Genomic DNA, 24512 nt, shown 5'->3' on the forward strand with positions numbered 1-24512 from the left:
TGTCCATTGCTTGCTTTAATGTCATTCTACAGAGCCCTGAAGTGGATGGAGGCCGGCAAGTAGTGAGAAATGAATAAAGTGCCAGCGGGATACTCACAGTTTCGAGAGACTTATCCTTGACATCATACACCGTGAGCTTTATTTTGGTTTCTTCGTAGATGGGATACTCCGAGGGAAACGTCACGCCAGTCAGAAACAGTGGGTCTCTTGTTCCCTGTATAGCACAAGCAGACAGACTGAGCTCAATGAGGTGGCAGCTGCTGGCAGCACAGAAAGCAACTGACAGACAAGCATGCAGACGAGAGGGCGAAGTCGAAAAAAACAGATATTAATTTCAACGAAGTGTTTCTATGCCTTCAAAAGTCCGTGGCCGCTCCTATATATCAGCAGGGCTAGCGATGGCGCAGGAGTCTGAGTGGCGGAGTGAATGCCTCTCTGTCATCATTTATCAGAAGCATTATTAGTAGTGTGCCGTAATAAACTGTTTATTTCCTATGCCAGCCTGGTTTTAAACGTGTTTCCTTAGGGCCAGCTGTCACAGCATGTTGGGTCTCTTTTGAAGGAACGTGTGCTGTAATTTGTACAAACAGCCAGAAACTATTCTGATTAAGCCACACCAATGACGGCAGCTGTAATGAGGGCAGCATTTAGGGATTACATCCACACAGGCAAGCGTTCAGCCGACAAGGATTTTTTGTTCGACAAACCCTGTTTGCTGTCAGGTTCACGTGCAGATTTAGACTTTTATCCATTCGCTCCTTTCCATAACACCCAGTTGACCTAAATATCCAATGAGAACATCTGATTTAAAATACAGCTAATAAAGCTCTTGTATCCGTCAGGACGCCTAATTCACCTCCACAGGGGGTGGTCATTTTAGAATTGGGAGGAAACTACTTCTGTGGGTTTCAGAGAGTGGCATGAACTGCGCTTTACACCAAGCTGTATAGAAAAGCATGCGTTCAGAGTAATAGGTAGGATGAATTACTATGAATTAAACTAGGAGCAAACATGCCACAGAACGAAAATTGATTGTTAGGCTGTGTGTCCACTTTCAGGACGGGCTGCGGTAAGCCCCGCCCCCTTTCTGGGACGCGATGATGCCGGATGTGTTCATAGCACACATCCGGGATCATCGCTCCCCACCATAGGGCCCTGTGCTATATCTTGCGGCGCCGCAGCGTCGCCGCAAGATATACGGACATGCTGCGATCTGAAAAGACGCACAGCATGTCCGGAGTCGCAGGGCCGCTGCGTGCGTGTTACCACGCATGGTGGAGACGGGATTTCATTAAATCCCCTCCACTATGCTGTAACATCTGGACGCTGCGTGTCTGACGCTGCGGCTCTATGCAGCGTCAGACACGCAGCGTTTCCTGCACGTGGAAACATACCCTAAGGCTATGTGCACACGTCAGGATTTCTTGCAGAAATTTTCCTGACAAAAACCGGACATTTCTGCCAGAAATCCACACGCGTTTTTGACAAGTTTTTGATGTGTTTTTTGTGCGTTTTTTCCCAAATGCATAGAATAGTAGGAAAAACGCAGAAAATCCACAAAATCAATGAACATGCTGCTTTTTTTACCGCGATGCGTTTTTTTCGTGGAAAAAAACGCATCATGTACACAAAACATGCAGAATGCATTCTAAATGATAGGATGCATAATGTATGCATTTTTAATGAGTTTTTATAGCGTTTTTACCGCGAAAAAACACACAAAAAACGCGAAAAAACCTGAATGTGTGCACATAGCCTCAATGTAAAGGCAGGTGCAGATGGCCATAGAGTTTCTCATCTGAGATAATTGGACAGATTAGGCAAATCACACTCCGATCAATGTCTGTGATCACAGTGTGCTCAGATTCTCCGGGATCATACCTGGGCATACAGGGATTTTTTATTTGGATAGACTTTGATGAAAACATTGGACATGTGCATCGATTGCCACATAGAGGTTGGTTCAATACACTTTACATAGCTGTCAGGCAAAAGTAACAGCCAACTTCCCTTACCTCCCCATACACAAGCACAGGTCAAACTGGAAGGTGCATGTGTTCTGAATAGGGGAGAAAGACATTGGCAGACACCTCTGGCAGCAGCTTATCTCCTGTACAAACAAAAGATTGAGCATTGTAATTTAATATGGTTGATCCTTCTGTCCTCCTACATTATCTGTAGGTGAATTCTGGGGCCATATGCACACATTAGATAATTGACAAGTTCAGCTGACAATAAACAAATATGTATTGGAGTACAGTAGCGGTGCTTAAAAAGGTTGTCCACTTCTACACAATTCCTAATTAATGACCCCAGGGTGATGTATAAATCAAAACAATAAAAGAAGGTAACTGTATTCATGTCACAAACAGGCGTTACTGCTCCACTTTCAGAACTCCTAACATAAACATTGTCTTGTGACCACTGTAGTCTCCTAACATAAACATCACCTCTGCATTCTCCTGACATAAGCATTGTCACATGACCACAGCAGCCAATCAGTGGCCGGGGACACACTGCACAAAAGTTACAGATTATATATTCCAGGAGACAGGAGGAGAGGACAGGAATTAAATTGCATCGCTATTACGGTCCTTGAAAGATGTGCTATGAATACAGTGTGTCAAAACGGAAGCTGAGATCAACTGCCACAAGCTCATGTGAGACTGCACACATATATATATATATATATAAGCTTCATTTATAGCAACGCGGTCACATTCTTTGTGTTCTACAGTCAACCACCATATGCGCAGCACCAAAGAGTCTTCTATTTATTAAATGGGCTTACCACAGGAATTATACTGCACAAAAAGGATTGTGAAATCGGTTGCGAAAGCATTACCAAGCTTCTGTTGCTCTTCTTTGTACAAAGCCTTTATCTGAACATGTTGAATGAGAAAGACCTGTTACAAGGGACACAACCTGACAACTGCGCATAAGCCTACAGTGTAATAGAGTAAAGGGAATCTGCCAGTAAGATCAAACCTTGGACATGCAGGTCTTTGAAATGTTAATCCATCCAAACTTTTATATCCTCTATCTGAAGCAGCATTTCATTCATATGAAAATTATGTATTAAGTGCTCTGGGCATGACATAGCACTTCCTGAGTCTTGTTTCCAGATGCTTTTCCCCACCCCCTACCATCCTCTTTGGGTTGATTGATAGCTCACTGTCAGATTTCCTTGCCTGGCACTTGATGTGTCACAGACCGTGAGCTATCAATCACTCAGCAATGTAAGAACAGAGAAGATGTTGAAGGATTTAGATATCAAGCCCATATGTACACAGTTTTGGGGGTTGATCTTACTTACAGATTCACTTTAAACTCAGCGCTGGGTTAGCATGTTAGAGCCAATTTTAGACATAATGCGGCACTGGGCAAAAATTAAAAATGGAGCCCCACATGCTAATATATTGCACCATCACGCAGTCATTTGGTGCTTGTTTACTGGCTTCTTTACCCAGGCTGGCTGTTTACACAGACAATATGCTGCCAAGAATGATGATTTTTGTTTTGGTATAAATAATCCAATCTTTCAATGAGGGTTTTGATTTATTGGTGGATGACTGGCGACATGTTTACACCTATCAATGCTCATCTGCAGTTCTGGAATATTTAAATGTGAATGATACACCCTCACTGCATGCCAAACAGCAATAAAAATTTGGTTATACAGTGGGGCAAAAAAGTATTTAGTCAGTCAGCAATAGTGCAAGTTCCACCACTTAAAAAGATGAGAGGTGTCTGTAATTTACATCATAGGTAGACCTCAACTATGGGAGACAAACTGAGAAATTAAAATCCAGAAAATCACATTGTCTGTTTTTTCTAACATTTTATTTGCATATTATGGTGGAAAATAAGTATTTGGTCAGAAACAAAATTTCATCTCAATACTTTGTAATATATCCTTTGTTGGCAATGACAGAGGTCAAACGTTTTCTGTAAGTCTTCACAAGGTTGCCACACACTGTTGTTGGTATGTTGGCCCATTCCTCCATGCAGATCTCCTCTAGAGCAGTGATGTTTTTGGCTTTTCGCTTGGCAACACGGACTTTCAACTCCCTCCAAAGGTTTTCTATAGGGTTGAGATCTGGAGACTGGCTAGGCCACTCCAGGACCTTGAAATGCTTCTTACGAAGCCACTCCTTCGTTGCCCTGGCGGTGTGCTTTGGATCATTGTCATGTTGAAAGACCCAGCCACGTTTCATCTTCAATGCCCTTGCTGATGGAAGGAGGTTTGCACTCAAAATCTCACGATACATGGCCCCATTCATTCTTTCATGTACCCGGATCAGTCGTCCTGGCCCCTTTGCAGAGAAACAGCCCCAAAGCATGATGTTTCCACCACCATGCTTTACAGTAGGTATGGTGTTTGATGGATGCAACTCAGTATTCTTTTTCCTCCAAACACGACAAGTTGTGTTTCTACCAAACAGTTCCAGTTTGGTTTCATCAGACCATAGGACATTCTCCCAAAACTCCTCTGGATCATCCAAATGCTCTCTAGCAAACTTCAGACGGGCCCGGACATGTACTGGCTTAAGCAGTGGGACACGTCTGGCACTGCAGGATCTGAGTCCATGGTGGCATAGTGTGTTACTTATGGTAGGCCTTGTTACATTGGTCCCAGCTCTCTGCAGTTCATTCACTAGGTCCCCCCGCGTGGTTCTGGGATTTTTGCTCACCGTTCTTGTGATCATTCTGACCCCACGGGGTGGGATTTTGCGTGGAGCCCCAGATCAAGGGAGATTATCAGTGGTCTTGTATGTCTTCCATTTTCTAATTATTGCTCCCACTGTTGATTTCTTCTCTCCAAGCTGGTTGGCTATTGCAGATTCAGTCTTCCCAGCCTGGTGCAGGGCTACAATTTTGTTTCTGGTGTCCTTTCACAGCTCTTGGGTCTTCACCATAGTGGAGTTTGGAGTCAGACTGTTTGAGGGTGTGCACAGGTGTCTTTTTATACTGATAACAAGTTTAAACAGGTGCCATTACTACAGGTAATGAGTGGAGGAAAGAGGAGACTCTTAAAGAAGAAGTTACAGGTCTGTGAGAGCCAGAAATCTTGATTGTTTGTTTCTGACCAAATACTTATTTTCCACCATAATATGCAAAAAAAATGATAAAAAAACAGACAATGTGATTTTCTGGATTTTTTTTTCTCAGTTTGTCTCCCATAGTTGAGGTCTACCTATGATGTAAATTACAGACTCCTCTCATCTTTTTAAGTGGTGGAACTTGCACTATTGCTGACTGACGAAATACTTTTTTGCCCCACTGTATACACATACATACAGAACGCAAAGGACATATCACTCTCTCCTCCTCTTCAGTACTATAGTTTTAGGGTGGCTGCAGATGAGTGTATGACAAATTGTCAAATTGTCTGAGTTTTAACCAGAAAAAAATGATTTTTTTTTCTAATTTACATCCGATTTTCATCTATGTGCCATCTGTGTTTTTAGAGTTAGGCTAGGGTCACACTGCGTTATGGCGGTACGTTTAACGGACTACGTTACACCGCAGCATAAAGCGGTGTAACGTAGTCCGTTAACACCGCCATTAATGTCTACGGCGAACGCATCGCTAGCGCACGCCCACATTGGGCGTGCGCTAGCGATGTGCCGTCATTTGAGTGACGGACCGCGAACGCTGCTTGCAGCGTTCACGGTCCGTTCCTCGCTAGCGCAGATCGGGGATCTGCACTAGCGGGATCAGCTAACGCGATCCCTTTTGGGACATTGCGCTAGCGCAGTCTGTAGCGCTATGCGCTAAACGGACTGCCCTAACGCAATGTGACCCTAGCCTTACATCCGTGTGACAACCATGTGATGTTTGAATGACATTATGCAGGCTCAGACTGGCCCATAGGGGAACAGGGAAATACCCCGGTGGGCCCCTGTGCAGACATGGGCCCCCAACCCTACTATATGGGCAGTAATTGGCATAATTCACATGATTAACTCTGTACAGAAAAAAAACAGCATCTCATCATTCATTAAAAAGACTATGTAGTTTATTGTTAAATAGAGATATAGGTAATTTTGTGAACGAGGATATTGTAATATTTGCATGCAGATGAAAAGTGGGCCCCCAAAGTCATTGTTACTGGTGAGCCCTTGGCACCTCAGTCCGACACTGCATCTATGTATGATCTGATTTCATACTACTACAATAAAAAAAATGTGTATCATCAAATACTGTTACCTAGGTTCATAAAGGAAATATATCAATAGAAATTGGATGCCGCTTGAATGTTTCAAGAGGTATCTGTTTTTTTTAAGCGTGAATAGATCAGTCTCATCTTAGACTTGGAAGAAAATAGTGCATGCAGCAATTTTTTTTTCCTCGTGGACAGTCAGACCGAGAAAAGCATTGTTCATCTGAACAGGTCTACTGAATAACATGGGTGAGTGCGCCGTCAATGAGCTAAGCAATTAAAAATTGAACAGCACAAGTCCAATTTATAAACTTGTACGAGCCCTTTATTTCGGAAACTGCAAGGATATTGGACTGGCATAATCAGCTCAATTTCTGGATTGTAAAAGCTGTGGGTGTGGATGGGGTCGTAGGTGGTCCTGGATAATTGCCCACTAGTGATGAGCGAGTGTACTCGTTACTCGAGATTTCCTGAGCACGCTCGGGTGTCCAACGAGTATTTTTTAATGCTCGGAGATTTAGTTTTCGTCGCCGCAGCTGAATGATTTACATCTGTTAGCCAGCTTGATTACATGTGGGGATTCCCTAGCAACCAGGCAACCCCCACATGTACTTATGCTGGCTAACAGATGTAAATCATGCAGCGGCGTCAACAAAAACGAAATATCCAAGCACTAAAAAATACTCAGAGACCCCCCCAGCGTGCTCGAGAAATCTCGAGCAACGAGTACACTTGCTCATCACTATTGCCCACTTTACTCCTCCTAACACTGGCACTGGTGGTGGCAGACTCAAAGCAGGTGACATATTTACATATTTCCTCCTTGCCTTTCCCATTAGAGCTGGTAATTCAGATTAGAAAAGAAATGTAGCCGACATTGGATAAATTACTTGGTCACAAAAATAGAGATGCACATGAATGTGTCGTTTCGTACTGGCAGAGTAGAGCCAGCAATCCTGACACTGGCACATTTCCTGCTAGTGCCTAGCAGACGAATAAAAGTAAATTGACATTACAAATGTAGAACAGCTAATAAAACTGAATAGCCAAACAATAGCTGATCCAGCAGTACAGGCAATTACATTATTTCCAATATTTGGATCTGCATTTCAGTTGTATCATGAGTCACATGATAACGGTCAGTCAGGCAGCTGTAAGATACAGATCTGATAAAACTACTGTAGTAACCTCCACAGGATGTGTGCCACAAACAGCTGGACAGCAGCTCTACAGACGACTCTTTATTTTGACAATGAAAAGCCTTTAGGCTACAGCTGGTCATTCAGGGGTTCATTTACTTCTGATTCAATTTTACGATCCCAATCCTAAGGTTACCACCATCCTTCATGTCTTGGTTGAGCACATGTTGAAAACTAATCTGCAATGATCCAAAAGATTTTTCCATGGGAAAACACATTCTTTTGGGAGCGCCAAGTTGGCGATGGAAACTTATAGGCCGTGCATTCCCTCCTGAAGATTAAATATGCAAATGGCCCCTTCAGAGAAGAAGACAGGAGAGGCTCACAGTTGGCACTAGAGATCCTTCCCTCTCCCTCTGTGAAGAGCCTATTTGCTTAATACACTGAAAGAAAAAAAACATTTTAGCAAATATAGTATGTGTGAGCTTCTGCAAATACAGCTCCGTCCTCACACATAGATCAGTGATAACCTTCCCCCCAAAATTCTGTATGTTTATGGGCATTGTAATGGGGTCACTATTAAAGGGAACATGTCATCTAAAAAAAATCTATTATCCTGCTGATATGGGGTTAATATGTGGGTTAATAGCGTTCTGAAGCTGCCCAGTGGCCGCACTGAGAGCCCGCTGCTGGGAGGAAATGAACGTTTTTGCTCCCGGCAGCCTTGGGCTTTCAGTCATAGGGATGCGGCTGGCGTGGATTCAGTCACTGTTCAGAGCATAGTGAGCAGTGCCCCGGCAATCAATAAGTGCAGGGGACACAGTTACAGCCATCTCTCACGATGCACTGAGCATTGACTAAAGCTGCACGGCTGCACCCCTGTGACTGAAAGCCTCAGGCTGCTGGAATGAAGAAAGCTCATTTCCTCCTGGCAGCGGGGCTTTCAGTGTAGGGGCTGCGCAGTTTCAGCAAACTATTTACCGGCAGTATAACACCTTATCTGCAGTACAGTTTTGATTATTTTAGGATTAAAATTTATAGTATAAAAATAAAGATAAAAGACAGTGAAGTTCTAAGTTTGAGACAATGACTATTTTTCTAAATGAAAAGAGACCCTGAATCCAATGATGTATCCCTTAAATTACTGGATGCAGCAGTTGTAATACAATCAGAGTACTTAGATGAACAATACAGCAGAGCTGAGAAAGCTGCCCCCGCCCACACCAGGCTCTGTATGTACATTGTGGATTGACAGTGAGCTGCTTATCACAGGCCCCCAGGGCATGGTCAGACCACTTGGCAAGAGGCAGCAAGTCAGAGCAGTGATAATCTCCTAGTGATAAAATCTTCATTGTATATAAACTACAGCATACAGCCTGATAAGTGACAACCTTGAATTCAGTGTTTTAACTCCTACCTACCTCATGCCAGGGCCGAACTGGCCATCGGGCAATTCTGGCAAATGCCAGAAGGGCTGGTGCTAGGAGTGGGCTGCACTGACTCACGTCCGCCCCCCCCCCCCCGCATTCAACTATACCAGCGTCTTAGACGCCGGTACAGTTGAATGCAATGATGGAGGAGAGATTGTCCGCTGACACTCCCTCTCCCATCATTCCCCGCTCTGCCTGGCGCTGACACTGCAGGTGCGTGATGACGTCATATCATCGCGTACCTGCTGTGTGTCAGGCGGGCAGACTGCAGCTACTGAGACCTGAGCCAGGAGCAGCGCCGGGCACGAGGAGAGGTGAGTGTTTTTTGTATTTTTAATATAGCAATGAGTGATGATTGTGGGGCAATTGGGGGTGGCTGTGCTGAATTACATTCTATGGGGGCTCTGCTGCATTACATTCTATAGGGGCTGTGCTGCATTACATTCTATGGGATCAGACTGCATTACATTCTAAGTGGTCAGGCTGCATTACATTCTATTGTGGTTGGCTGTGTTACATTCTATGGGGGCTGGCTGCATTACATTCTATGGGGCTGGTTGCATTACATTCTATGGGGCTATGGGGGATGTGCTGTATTGAATTCTATGGGGGCTGGCTGCATTGCATTCTATGGGGGCTGGCTGCATTACATTATATGGGGCTGTGCTGCATTACATTCTATGGGGTCAGGCTGCATTACATTCTATGGGGTCAGGCTGTATAACATTCTATGGGGTCAGGCTGTATTACATTCTATGGGGGCTGGCTGAATTACAATCTAGGGAGGCTGGCTGCATTACATTCTATGGGGCTGGCTGTATTGCATTCTATGGGACTGGATGCATTATATTCTATGGGGCTGGCTGCATTACATTCTATGAGGGCTGACTGCATTACATTCTATGGGGGCTGGCTGCATTACATTCTATGGGGTCAGGCTGCATTACATTCTTAGAGGGCTGGCTGCATTACATTCTATGAGGGCTGGCTGCATTACATTCTATGGGGCTGGCTGCATTACATTCTGTGGGGCTGGCTCCATTACATTATATGGGGCTGTGCTGCATTACATTCTATGGGGTCAGGCTGCATTACATTCTATGGGGTCAGGCTGCATTACATTCTATGGAGTCAGGCTGTATTACATTTTATGGGGGCTGGCTGCATTATATTCTATTGGGGCTGGCTGCATTACATTCTATGGGATCAGACTGCATTACATTCTAAGGGGTCAGGCTGCATTACATTCTATTGAGGTTGGCTGTGTTACATTCTATGGGGGCTGGCTGCGTTACATTCTATGGGCTGGCTGCATTACATTCTATGGGGGCTGGCTGCATTACATTCTATGGAGGCTGGCTGCATTACATTCTATGGGGCTGGCTGCATTACATTCTATGGGGGCTGGATGCATTACATTCTATGGGACTGGCTGCATTATATTCTATGGGGGCTGGATGCATTACATTCTATGGGACTGGCTGCATTATATTCTATGGGGCTGGCTGCATTACATTCTATGGGGGCTGGCTGCATTACATTCTATGGGGGCTGGCTGCATTACATTCTATGGAGGCTGGCTGCATTACATTCTATGGGGCTGGCTGCATTACATTCTATGGGGGCTGGATGCATTACATTCTATGGGACTGGCTGCATTATATTCTATGGGGCTGGCTGCATTACATTCTATGGGGGCTGGCTGCATTACATTCTATGGGGGCTGGCTGCATTACATTCTATGGGGTCAGGCTGCATTACATTCTAAGAGGGCTGGCTGCATTACATTCTATGAGGGCTGACTGCATTACATTCTATGGGGCTGGCTGCATTACATTCTATGGGGCTGGCTCCATTACATTATATGGGGCTGTGCTGCATTACATTCTATGGGGTGTCAGGCTGCATTACATTCTATGGGGTCAGGCTGCATTACATTCTATTGGGGCTGGCTGCATTACATTCTATGGGGGCTGGCTGCATTACATTCTATGGTGGCTGGCTGCATTACATTCTATGGGGGCTGTGCTGCATTACATTCTATGGGGTCAGGCTGTATTACATTCTATGGGGGCTGGCTGCATTCCATTCTATGGGGGCTGTGCTGCATCCCTTTCTATGGGGGGCTGGCTGCATTCCATTCTATGGGGCTGTGCTGCATTACATTCTATGGGGGCTGTGCTGTATTACATTCTATGGGGGATGTGTTGCATTACATTCTATGGGGTCAGGCTGTATTACATTCTATGGGGCTGGCTGCATTACATTATATGGGGGCTGGCTGAATTACATTTTATGGAGGGTTGTATTATATTCTATGGGGGACTGTATTATATTCTATGAGGGGTGATTGCATTACATTCTATGGGGCTGGCTGCATTACATTCTATGGGGGCTGTGCTGCATTACATACTATGGGGTCAGGATGCATTACATTTTATGGGGTCAGGATGCATTACATTCTATGGGGTCAGGATGCATTACATTCTATGTGGCTGGCTGCATTACATTCTATGGGGCTGGCTGCATTAAATTCTATGGGGCTGGCTGCATTACATTCTATGGGGGCTGTGCTGCATTACATTCTATGGGGGCTGTGCTGCATTACATTCTATAGGGGTTGTGCTGCATTACATTCTATGGGGCTGGCTGCATTACATTCTATGGGGTCAGGATGCATTACATTTTATGGGGTCAGGATGCATTACATTCTATGGGGTCAGGATGCATTACATTCTATGGGGCTGGCTGCATTACATTCTATGGGGCTGGCTGCATTACATTCTATGGGGCTGGCTGCATTAAATTCTATGGGGCTGGCTGCATTACATTCTATGGGGGCTGTGCTGCATTACATTCTATGGGGGCTGTGCTGCATTACATTCTATGGGGTCAGGCTGTATTACATTCTATGGGGGCTGTACTGTATTACATTCTATGGGGGCTGTGCTGCATTACATTCTATGGGGTCAGGCTGTATTACATTCTATGGGGGCTGGCTGCATTACATTCTATGGGGGCTGTGCTGCATCCCTTTCTATGGGGGGCTGGCTGCATTCCATTCTATGGGGCTGTGCTGCATTACATTCTATGGGGGCTGTGCTGTATTACATTCTATGGGGGATGTGTTGCATTACATTCTATGGGGTCAGGCTGTATTACATTCTATGGGGCTGGCTGCATTACATTATATGGGGGCTGGCTGCATTACATTTTATGGAGGGTTGTATTATATTCTATGGGGGGCTGTATTATATTCTCTGGGAGCTACATATATTCTATGGGGGACTGTATTATATTCTATGAGGGGTGATTGCATTACATTCTATGGGGCTGGCTGCATTACATTCTATGGGGGCTGTGCTGCATTACATACTATGGGGTCAGGATGCATTACATTTTATGGGGTCAGGATGCATTACATTCTATGGGGTCAGGATGCATTACATTCTATGGGGCTGGCTGCATTACATTCTATGGGGCTGGCTGCATTAAATTCTATGGGGCTGGCTGCATTACATTCTATGGGGGCTGTGCTGCATTAAATTCTATGGGGGCTGTGCTGCATTACATTCTATAGGGGTTGTGCTGCATTACATTCTATGGGGCTGGCTGCATTACATTCTATGGGGCCAGGATGCATTACATTTTATGGGGTCAGGATGCATTACATTCTATGGGGTCAGGATGCATTACATTCTATGGGGCTGGCTGCATTACATTCTATGGGGCTGGCTGCATTACATTCTATGGGGCTGGCTGCATTAAATTCTATGGGGCTGGCTGCATTACATTCTATGGGGGCTGTGCTGCATTACATTCTATGGGGGCTGTGCTGCATTACATTCTATAGGGGCTGGTTGCATTACATTCTATGGGGCTGGCTGCATTACATTCTATGGGGGCTGTGCTGCATTACATACTATGGGGTCAGGATGCATTACATTTTATGGGGTCAGGATGCATTACATTCTATGGGCTGGCTGCATTACATTCTATGGGGCTGGCTGCATTAAATTCTATGGGGCTGGCTGCATTACATTCTATGGGGGCTGTGCTGCATTACATTCTATGGGGGCTGTGCTGCATTACATTCTATAGGGGCTGTGATGCATTACATTCTATGGGGGCTGTGCTGCATTACATTCTATGGGGGCTGTGCTGCATTACATTCTTTGGGGGCTGTGCTGCATTACATTCTATGGGGGCTGTGCTGCATTACATTCTATGGGGTCAGGCTGCATTACATTCTATGGGGTGCTGTATTACATTCTATGGGGGGCTGTATTATATTCTCTGGGGGCTACATTATATTCTATGGGGGACTGAATTATATTCTAAGAGGGGTGATTGCATCATACTCTAGGAGGGGGTTACATTATATTCTATGGGGAGCTGCATTATACTATATGAGGAGGGCTGCATTGTATTCTATGGAGGGGCTACATTATATTCTATGGGGGCTGAAATTTGCTCGATGAGGGGGCTACCATATATATGCAGGGGCTGCATTATACTATATGAGGGGGCTGCATTATATTCTCTGGTGGGTTACATTATACTCGGGGCTACAATATATTCTGTGGGGTGGCTGCATTATACTTTGGAGTGGCATCCTTATACTATATGTGGGCTGCATGATACTGTATCGAGGACTATGGGGAATATATTATACTATATGAAGAACTATGGGGTGCATTATACTATGGGAAGTGAATTGTACTACATGGATGACAATGGCGGTGCATTATACTATATGGAGCACTATGAGGAGTGTATTATACTATTTGGAGGACTGTGGCAGTACATTATACTATATGGAGGACTGAGGAGTGTATTTTAATATATGGAGGACTATGAGGAGTGTATTATACTATATGGAGGACTGAGTAGTGTATTATACTATATGTAAGACTGGGGAGTGTATTATACTATATGGAGGACTGAGGAGTGTATCTATAATATAACGCTGGGAGCGTCACTCTGTCCGAAGCCTTTATAGACTGCGCAGGCGCAAGCGCCGGCGCAGTCTGGCCCCCACAGAGTGACGCTCCCAGGAGATCGCGGTATGCGTAAACACTGAACGCATACCGCGATCCCCACCGGAGAGTCAGGGACCGCCAGGAGGGTAAGTATATTCATCTTTCCCCGTTCCAGCGCTGCGTGCGGCTCCGTCTCCCGGCTCCTCTGCTGTGACAGGCGCCTGCGCAGTCCGCGCTTTCCGGCGCCATTTTCTTGAAGACACACCTGCAGTGGAGCCGGACAATAGGTGAGTATGGTATTTTTTTTATATGGCAGTAGCATACGGGGGCATACACACTGGAGCGTCTTATGGGGGGCATATAATACAATGGTGGCGCAGGATGGGAGCAGCACATGACAGAACAGGGGCAGGATGGCAGCAGCTCATGACAGAACGGGCGCAGGATGGCAGCAGCACATGACAGAACGGGCGCAGGATGGCAGCAGCACATGATAGAACGGGCCCAGGATGGCAACAGCACATGACAGAACGGGCGCAGGATGGCAGCAGCACATGACAGAACGGGCGCAGGATGGCAGCAGCACAAGACAGAACGGGCGCAGGATGGCAGCAGCACATGACAGAACGGGCGCAGGATGGCAGCAGCACATGACAGAACGGGCGCAGGATGGGAGCAGCACATGACAGAACAGGGGAGCAGGATGGGAGCAGCACATGACAGAACGGGCGCAGGATGGCAGCAGCACATGACAGAACGGGCGCAGGATGGGAGCAGCACATGACAGAACGAGCGCAGGATGGCAGCAGCACATGACAGAACGGGCGCAGGATGGGAGCAGCACATGACGAAACGGGGGCGCAGGATGGGAGCAGCACATGACAGAACGGGGGCGCAGGATGGGAGCAGCACATGACAGAACGGGGGCGCAGGATGGGAGCAGCACATGACAGGATGGGAGCAGCAAATGACAGAATGGAGGCGCAGGATGGGAGCAGCACATTACAGACTGGGGGCGCAGGATGGGAGCAGCACATGACAGAACGGGGGCGCAGGATGGGAGCAGCACATGACAGGATGGGGATGCAGGATGGAGCAGCACATGACAGAATGGGGGTGCAGGATGGAGCAGCACATGACAGAATGGGGGCGCAGGATGGAGCAGCACATGACAGGATGGGGACGCAGGATGGAGCAGCACATGTCAGGATGGGGATGCAGGATGGGAGCAGCACATAACAGGATGGGGACGCAGGACGGAGCAGCACATGACAGGATGGGGACGCAGGATGGAGCAGCACATGACAGAACGGGGGCGCAGGATGGGAGCAGCACATGACAGGATGGGGATGCAGGATGGAGCAGCACATGACAGAATGGGGGCGCAGGATGGAGCAGCACATGACAGGATGGGGACGCAGGATGGAGCAGCACATGTCAGGATGGGGATGCAGGATGGGAGCAGCACATAACAGGATGGGGACGCAGGACGGAGCAGCACATGACAGGATGGGGACGCAGGATGGAGCAGCACATACCAGGATGGAGACCATATACCAATATAAATGCTCGCCACCTGGGCGTAGAACGGGTTCAATAGCTAGTTATACTATATGGAGGACTGAGGTGCACATTATAATATATGGAGGACTATGGGGTGTATTATACTAAACAAGCAAAATGCTGCCTATTCATCGAGTGATTGGATTGTTTATGTGGGAACAGAAATCCTTGTTATCAGCAGCACATCGCCGATGTAAACTGTAGATGTGCTGCTGATAACATGATACTGTATGAGCACAAATTGATCTAATTGTGATTGTTCTGTCCCTATCATTCTTTCTCAGTTGGTGTAAAGAGGCCAGGAAACAAGCGAACGACTTCAGTATTGTCGATCACACTCGTTTAGTGGCCTGAGATCAGCGCATGTAAATACAGCAGAAATGCTTCGCAGGGAGATGAGGCAAGGATGATGACAGTTGTAGTTAGTGCCTGGGAATAGCGCTAACTCTACTGCTTTTCCCAGCCGCCAGAGCATTTAATTCTGGTATGTGTAAAGATTTTTAGGGTTGATGTCAGCTGCGTAATGTCAGCTGCTATCAATCCCTGGTGTAAGTAATGGAGAGGTGTCTATCAGACTCCCCCACTACTAGCCCAGACCTGGTGAGATCCAGCGACTCTGAAGAGCGGTGACAGTAGTAACAATACCGCTCTTCACAGTCGCCGAGCTCAGCGCAAGACCCAGAATATCTGAAGAGTGGTGACGTTACTGAAATACTGATGTCACCGCTCTTCAGAGTCACCGGGTCTCATGCGCATCGGAACCAAAAGTGGCTGTAGGCAAAGTTTATGGAGCATCAGAATGAGGTTCCATATCCTTTGGTCGTCTCATCCCTTCATTATCTACGAGATCCAGTTATGTAGGTAAAGTAGCGGCTTTTCTTGGTACTGCAACTAAAAGCAATAGGACTGAGCTGTAATGCTGGATACAGCTGTGATTATATGTTACATAGTCGTGTTACTCTCCCCTCACTTCTTGTAACCTACAATTGTACAAAGATATTATACAGTCACCATGTGACAAGTGGGCCTGTGTAACTTCAAATGCCAGGGCTGAATTTTAGTTCCAGTCCGGCCCTGCCTCATTCTGTCCGCAGATCATATAGCAAAACCTGCTGACATATTCCCTATTTTATACAAAAGAATCTGATCATCTGTAACGCCAAAGGATATTTATTAGTATGGTGAGGAGATGCATCATCTCATACAATCTACTGTATATGCACCTTGATTCAGTCTTATTAATGATCAAAAGACAACGCACCATTGAGTGTGTTTCTGTATCAAAATAACTTTGTTTTAGATTTGATAATAAAGCTTATTTATTCGCATTCATCACTGTGACAAATGAAAAATTCAGTTTTGCAACATCTGACAATTTTGTAGATTGGAAGCTTTCTGAATAGGGCATTGCCAAGTCTAAGTGCATGCTCGCTTATAATAACCAAATGCAAAGTTATAATTATTCCATACTAAATATTATCCGTATGCTATATAATTAAATGGTAATAAATGCATCAAGCACAGACAGCCAGATATTTACTAGAATAAATGCTATAAATAGGAAACTACAGCTAGGATCTTAGCAAGCGTCCTAACAAATGCTCGATATAATAATGTATTTTTACCCATACTGTTCTCAGCGTTGACATCCACAGGGCAAGCAGTCAGGAAATGGAGTAGAACAAGAAAGTCTTTATACTCAGGATTGTTCTGCTACATTACTGCTAATGCCAGTGAAGTGATGGGAAGCATCCTGAGTACGGCCATTAGCCTGGTTTAGCAGACCCGCCAACTCCCACCGCTTATTTGTGAATCTTGCTGGTTTTAAGTCAGAATGTGATTTCTCGCATGACTGACAACATGGACTTTATAGTTTTTATTCTCTCGTCCTAACTATCTGCTTTTGAATTTGGCATCTCTGGGATCAGTGCATGCATCAATTTGATAAGAAATCCTCTATCCAGCCAGCGATACCTGCTACAGATTGACCATCAACTCCAGAATATCTGACTGGTCCCATCAACGACAAGCCATATCATAGGATCTCACAGCAAACCCGCGAAAAAAAGCAGCATAAACAGAGCGGAGCAGCGTCAAGAGCATTGCAACAACCTTCCTGGGATGCTTAAAGGGTTATAAAATCACTGCAGTGTACAAACACCGAAGAGGTTAGAGGGAAAAGAAATCTGGGTCATTCTTCAAGTCGAAAATGAATGTCTACGGTTTTTTTGCTAGCAGAACACTCCAGACAGTTCGAGCTAAGGCACTGAGATCTGTAACAGGCTGTTTAAACCATTCACTTGCAGAATAGCTAAAGGTTCAGATGCTGCCAACCAGATTAGCAGTCAGCTGGAAATCTGCGTCTATAGGAAGCACGCTGGACCGCTTCATCCCAGGCTACAAGCCTTAGGAACTGCAAATGTGTCTCGTAAAGTATTTCTACAGCAAAGCAAACTGGTTTCCACGCCATGTATCCTGTGCTACAGTTTTTTTCTAAACTTACAGGAGGTGCCATGACTAATGGAAACAGTGCCCTTCCTGGCTGCCACCACCGTTTCCTTGTTCCCACCTCTTCCCAGATTAACATCGATCCCATCAAAGCTTAGGATCACCCTCACACTCCACAAACGTACGTACCCTTGCCTTCAGCCGAAAACACATTCTGGAAAAAAGGGTGAAAGCTTTGTAATCCTGGGATCAGTAAGCTGGGATATCCCTGCAGTCAGTCATGGAGTGAACTGTCAGCTGTTTCTATGTAGCAGAGAAATATGCTAGTCATGAATATACATGCTACTTGCTGGCAGAAATCCCCAACATAGTTCCAGATGGAGTCACCCCATACAAATGTGTTGAAACCTGTCCGGGCAGAGAATGAAATAATGCAAGAAAAAACGCTCACCTCTACTATTTCTGTGTTAGCGTATCTGGTTAAAGTCTGCTCCGTTGGATGTGCCACCGAGATCTGTACAAATGTGTTCAGCTTTCCATCATGGGCAGCAGTCAGTAAATCCTTGCATGCTACAGGAAGAAGAAAAAAAAGAGAAAAGCAAATATAAATAGACAGTAAAAGTGTTAGGTTAATGTGCCACTGGGCGAGACAGGCTTAGCGTGAGCCCTGAATGACATCTCTGGAGACGCAGCTGATTTAGCAGAGGAAGTCCCTTGGAGTTACCTTTGCAGACATAGGAAGTCACATGTTAGAGCTGAGAATTCATTTCCACAAGCTGCTCCTGTAAGATTTCCCAGCCAGAGGCAGAGCATTGGAGTATAATTGCAGACTAATCCGCAGCCAAATACACAAGCAGCAGTAAGAGAATAAGCACATCAGCTCTGACCTTAAAACCCCAGCAACGTCACTCACTCTGTGGTCACAGACCTTGTGGTGAAGGCTATGGAGGAATCTCTCACTAAAGAGGTTACTGATTAACTGGCTGGGTCACATATATCCTGTCCAGGATATACACATACACAACACACTGCGACTCTAAACACAATGTTTGTGTGTATTTTTTACTTGGAGACAAACACCCGGGTATATACATACATACACACACACACACACACACACACACACACACACACAAAACACACTGCGACTCTAAAGACAATGTTTGTGTGTATTTTTTACTTGGAGACAAACACCCGTGTATATACATATACACACACACACACACACACACACACAACACACTGTGACTCTAAAGACAATGTTTGTGTGCATTTTTTACTTGGAGACAAACACCCGGGTATATACATATACACACACACAACACACTGTAACTCTAAAAACAACGTATGTGTATACATTTTACTTGGAGACAAACACACGGGTATATACATACATACTGTGACAGGGTCAGTGGTGTCGTACATGAGGCAAGATATGTGTCACAAAGTTTTGCTTTCCAGTCACTTTATGGGCATGGCTTTTATGGTGGGTAGGTCAGAGATGGGTGGAATGCCTACCCACCATATCTCCACCTCCAGGGTTTGGCTGAAGGGAGTAAAATGTCCAGCTAGTTTTTTTTTTCCTCTGTGTGTGGAGGAAGGAAGCCTTCAGATGGCTAGCTCCTGCGAGGGCTGCTATGTGTGTTGTCCCAGAGGCACTAGGCAGTACTGTGTATAAACGGTTTACTTTCTTTTGAGCCAGAAAGGCTGTTTTTTCTGTTACCAGTTTGGGGTTTTGGTTTATGAAGTAATAAACCACCCAGAGACTTTAACCAAACGTGGTTCTGTGTCTACCTCAAGTAGCAGCTAAGTGAGCCAGCCTTCCACAAGTGGTGTTTCGGATGAGGGCAACGTTCCAGGAACACGGGTAGCAGCAGTGGATAAACCGTATGTCATGGGTGAAAGCGGCTACAGGATTGAACAGTGGTTGGACAAAATGGAGGACCTACTCAAGCACCTTACATTGAGCCAACAGAAGCAGCACCAGGTACAGAAGGAGACTAATAAATCCTGATACAGCAACAGCAAAATCAAATGGAACTCCTGGCGGGAGATGTCCACAGCAAATAATATGCCCCTGCCCCACATCAAGGTGATTACTCCAGTGTCCGGAAAGCGGTAAGATGAGCCATGCCAAAGATGACCCCAGGGGATGATAGAGAGGCATTTTTGACTGTGTTCGAGTAGGTGGCGAAGCGTGAGAAGCTACCACCATAGCAGCGGGCAAAGGTACTGGCCCCCTATTTGACTGGCGAGCCTCAGAAGGCCTATTTTGATTTGACATTACTGGATGCCCAGGAATATGCCAAGTTGAAAATGTAGATATTAGCATGCTCAGGGGTCACTATGTCTGTCAGAGCTCAAAGAGTACATCACTGGGCATATTATGGTGATAATCCTCCCCGCTCACAATTGTTTGACTTGTTGCAATTGGTCTAGAAATGGTTGCAGCCGGAGTCCTCCACTCCAGCCCAGATAGACGAGCGGCTGGTCACAGACCGGTTTATTCACTCCCTCCCCAGGCCGGTGCAAACCTGGGTTGTCCAGGGAAATCCCCGGAATGCGGATTACTTAGTTGGCCTCGTAGAAAGGTACCAGGTGGTCATGAGGTCCCTAAGGAAGCTGGGGGGTAGTACATCTCCATACTGGGGTACACAGTGGGAGCCCAAATCCCAAAAGTGGGGGTAACAAAGCCACCTATGGGGGGAGTCCAAATTTCCCAGGAGCTGCTGAGGGGCTAACAAAGGCTGTTGCTAAAGACCTGATATGCTGGTGGTGTCACGGTCCTGGACACATAGCGACCCCTTGTCCTATGTCTTCTGAGCAGATGGATTTTAGCCTAGGCAAACACTGTTCGTATCATGCCTACCCAGCCTGCCGTGTGGACTATCAGCCTGGAGAGAGGCCGCAGTCAGGTCTCGTGGCCTTAAACGGAGTACTGGTGTTAGGCCTCTTGGACCCTGGGAGTTTGGTGACTCTGATAAGGGCCACACTTCTCCACCATTTAATTCCAGGGAAACGTGTGCATACGCTGTATCCACGGGGATGCCAAAGACTACCCAGTTGCCAGAGTTTTGATTAAATCAAGCCACGGTATGGAGTTCCATAACATCGGAGTAGTCAGAGTCTTACTACACCCTGTGATAATCTGGCAGGACTTCAGCCTGTTCTGGGACTTGTGCAAAAAGGCACGGTTGTTCAGTGGCTCAGGCAGTGCTACCCTGAAGAATCCCCATCGCAGTTGGAGGTGGATGAGGACGAAAAAGGGGCCAGTGAAGCTGAGGTTCCTAAGCTGGTGGTTTATGGGGAAAATTTTAGGACTGCTCAAATTTGGGATCTTACCCTAAAAGGGGCCTTTGAAAATGTCTCTGTGATTGATGGGGTTGCTCAAGAGCCAGGGGCTGATACCAAGTACCCACACTTTGCAGTCAATAGTGAATTGCTGTGTTGAGTGACTACACTGAGGGGAGGTGAAATAGTGGAGCAGCTGTTGATTCCATGGTCATACTGAAGGAGGGCTCTAGACATGGCCCATTCGCATCTTCTGGGGGGACATCTGGGGTTGGAGAAAATGCAGGAGAGAATATTGCAGAGATTCTATTGGCTGGGATGTTATCGGGAGATCCTGAATTATTGTAAGTCCTGCCCTACCTGCCGGATAGCCACTCCTTCTGCGCACTTCCGAAGTCCTCTAATCCCGTTACCAGTAATAGAAGTCCAGTTTGAGCAAATTTCTATGGACCTAGTAGGTCCTTTAGTTAAGTCTGCACAAGGGCACCAATATATCCTAGTGGTCATGGACTATGCGACCCGGTGCCCTGAAGCAGTACCCCGAAGAAACTCTTCAGCTAAGATTATCTTCCGGGAACTTGTACATATTTTTGCTAGGATGGGCCTGCTGAAGGAGATTTTCACAGACCAGGGAACCCTCTTCATGAGCAAGGTAATAACAGAACTCTGTAGGGTCCTCCAGATTTCCCAGCTGCGAACCTCAGTGTACAATCCTCAGACCAACGGTCTAGTAGAGCGCTTCAAAAAAACCTTGAAAGCCAAGTTCAAAAAGGTCATTGAGAAGGACAGTCTAATTTGGGACTACATGCTTCCATTTCTGCTCTTCTCCATCAGGGAAGTTCCCGAAGCCTCTACAGGCTTCTCTCTGTTCGAGCTCCTGTATGGTCGATATCTGCAAAGGCTCTTGCGAGAGCTGCTATATGTGTTGTCCCAGAGGCACTGGGCAGGACTGTGTATGAACTGTTTACTTTCTTGTGAACCAGAAAGGCTTTTTATTCTGTTACCAGTTTGGGGGTTTTGGGTTATGAAGTAATAAACTACCCAGAGACTTAACCAAACATGGTCCTGTGTCTACCTAGAGCAGCAGCTAAGTGAGCCAACCTTCCACACTACACATACGGTACATACATACATGTATACACATACACATTTACACACATATACAGGTGCTTCTTACAAAATTAGAGTATCATCAAAAAGTTAATTTATTTCAGTTCTTTAATATTAGATAGTCATTACAAACAGAGTGATCTATTTCAAGAGTTTATTTCTGTTTATGTTGATGATTATGGCTTACAGCCAATGAAAACCCAAAAGTCATTATCTCAGTAAATTAGAACAGTGAACAAAAACACATGAAAAGCATTTAAAAAGGTTCCATAGTCTGTTTCAGTAGGCTCCACAATCATGGGGAAGACTGCTGACTTGACAGATGTCCGGAAGGCAGTCATTGACAAACTCCACAAGGAAGGTAAGCCAAAAGAGGTCATTGCTAAAGAAGCTGGCTGCTCACAGAGTGCTGTATCCAAGCATATTAATGGAAAGTTGAGTGGAAGGAAAATGTGTTGTAGAAAAAGGTGCACAAGCAACTGGGATAAGAACAGCCTTGAAAGGATTGTTAAGAAAAGGCCATTCAAAAATTTGGGGATATTCACAAGGCGTGGACTGCTGTTGGAGTAATTGCTTCAAGAACCACCACACACAGATGTATCCAGGACATGGGCTAAAAGAGTCTCATTCCTAGTGTCAAGCCACTCCTGACTAATAGACAACACCAGAAGAGTCTTACCTGGGCCAAGGAGAAAAAGAACTGGACTGTTGCTCAGTGGTCCAAGGTTTTGTTTTTAGTTGAAAGTAAATTTTGCAATCAAGGTCCCAGAGTCTGGAGGAAGAGTAGAGAGACTGACAATCCAGGCTGCTTGAGGTCTATTGTGACGTTTCCACAATCAGTCATGGTTTGGGGAGCCATGTCATCTGCTGGTGTAGGTCCACTGTGTTTTATCTGAAGACAAGCTTTTTGAACATGGAAATTTCATTCTCGAATAGGACTTGGCATCTGTGCACACTGCCAAAAGTACCAATACCTGGTTTAAAAACAACAGCATCACTATGTCTGATTGGCTAGCAAATTTGCCTGACCTTAAGCCCATAGAGAATCAATGGGGTATTGTCAAGAGGAAGATGAGAGACACCAGACCCAACAATGCAGACAAAGTAAAGGCTGCTATCAAAGCAACCTGGGCTTCCATAACACCTCAGCAGTGCCACAGGCTGATCACTTCCATGCCACACTGCATTGATGAAGTAATTGATGCAAAAGAGCCCAGACCAAGTATTGAGTGAATTTACTGAACATACATTTCAGTATGCCAACATTTTGGATTTTAAAATAGTTTTTCAAGCTGGTGTTATAACGTATTTTAATATACTGAGATAATGACTTTTGGGTTTTCATTGGCTGTAAGCCATAATCATAAACATTAACAGAAATAAACACTTGAAATAGATCACTCTGTTTGTAATGACTATATAATATATGAGTCACTTTTTGTATTGAAGAACTGAAATAAATTATTTTTTTGATGATATTCTAATTTTGTGATAAGCGCCTGTATATACACACATACACAACACACTGACTCTAAAGAAAATGTGTGTGTGTATATTTTACTTGGAGACACACACGGGTATGGGCATACATACACAAACACACACACAAATATGCTTGTCACCCAACTTACTCAAAAGTAAGGAACAGATAACTAGAATGTTATAAGTTTGTCAGGAGCAAACACAGATAGAAAAGGGTCCCTGTGCAAGAACTGTATAGGGTGCCTTTGCCGTCCAATAGTTTACCATAATCCCATGTTCTGAGTGGAAAAATGCTATCAAATTGTAAACCACCATCAGTGATGGTTGAATTGCCACTATTACCAAATACTGCATTAACCTGTCCCTACCAGGATAATTCCCTGGTTTTGAAATCCATGTTCTGAATGGATTGCCACATTGTAACCAATGAATATATTTTTTCACCTATCTTTCTGCCTGGGTTTCCCTGTCTATCCATTGCTCTGTATTGGTTGCTGTACACATCATCCCATGTGTCTGTGATAGAAGCTGCTTGCACGCTGCTCCTGAGGCTGAAATTGGCCTCCTTACATTTTAGGTCCTTGTGGAGATGCATAGGATGCACCTATTGTGCCCCGGTTGATGTACGATATACTGTAAATGTTGCATCTGCAACACCAAGAAAGAAAAGTCATGGAATTATGGAAATCACAAGATCAATAGATATTCTAATGATATGTAAATTCTGAAGAAATGGAAGCAGAATTTTCAAAAAATTTTTATTTTTTCAGAATCAAGTAAGAGTGCCGTGAGCAGAAATATACACACTTACACGCCTTGGCATTAGAGATGCAGATCTACCAGTTCTCTGAATTTTCTGCTGTGTATGATCCTGCCAACCCCACTGCTTGGCAGCTTTCGG

General features: G+C 45.2%; 1 protein-coding gene across 4 annotated transcripts in view; it reads right to left on the bottom strand.

Annotated features, from left to right (window-relative positions):
- INPP4B (inositol polyphosphate-4-phosphatase type II B) overlaps window positions 1-24512 on the bottom strand; it is a 1184089-nt gene that overhangs the window by 791890 nt on the left and 367687 nt on the right. For 2 of the 4 annotated variants that reach the window (XM_069743998.1, XM_069744000.1), the window contains exons 3-4: window positions 18180-18298; window positions 98-214 (exon numbers count right to left, since the gene is read on the bottom strand). In XM_069743998.1, the coding sequence (XP_069600099.1) occupies window positions 98-214; window positions 18180-18298 (236 nt within the window). Of the gene's footprint in view, window positions 1-97; window positions 215-17917; window positions 18050-18179; window positions 18299-18452; window positions 18587-24512 lie in introns of those variants that run through there. The other 2 variants (XM_069744002.1, XM_069743999.1) reach the window with 2 other exon arrangements.

The sequence above is a fragment of the Ranitomeya imitator genome, chromosome 1 (assembly GCF_032444005.1).
Source record: "Ranitomeya imitator isolate aRanImi1 chromosome 1, aRanImi1.pri, whole genome shotgun sequence".
NCBI classification, from domain to species: Eukaryota; Metazoa; Chordata; class Amphibia; order Anura; family Dendrobatidae; genus Ranitomeya; species Ranitomeya imitator.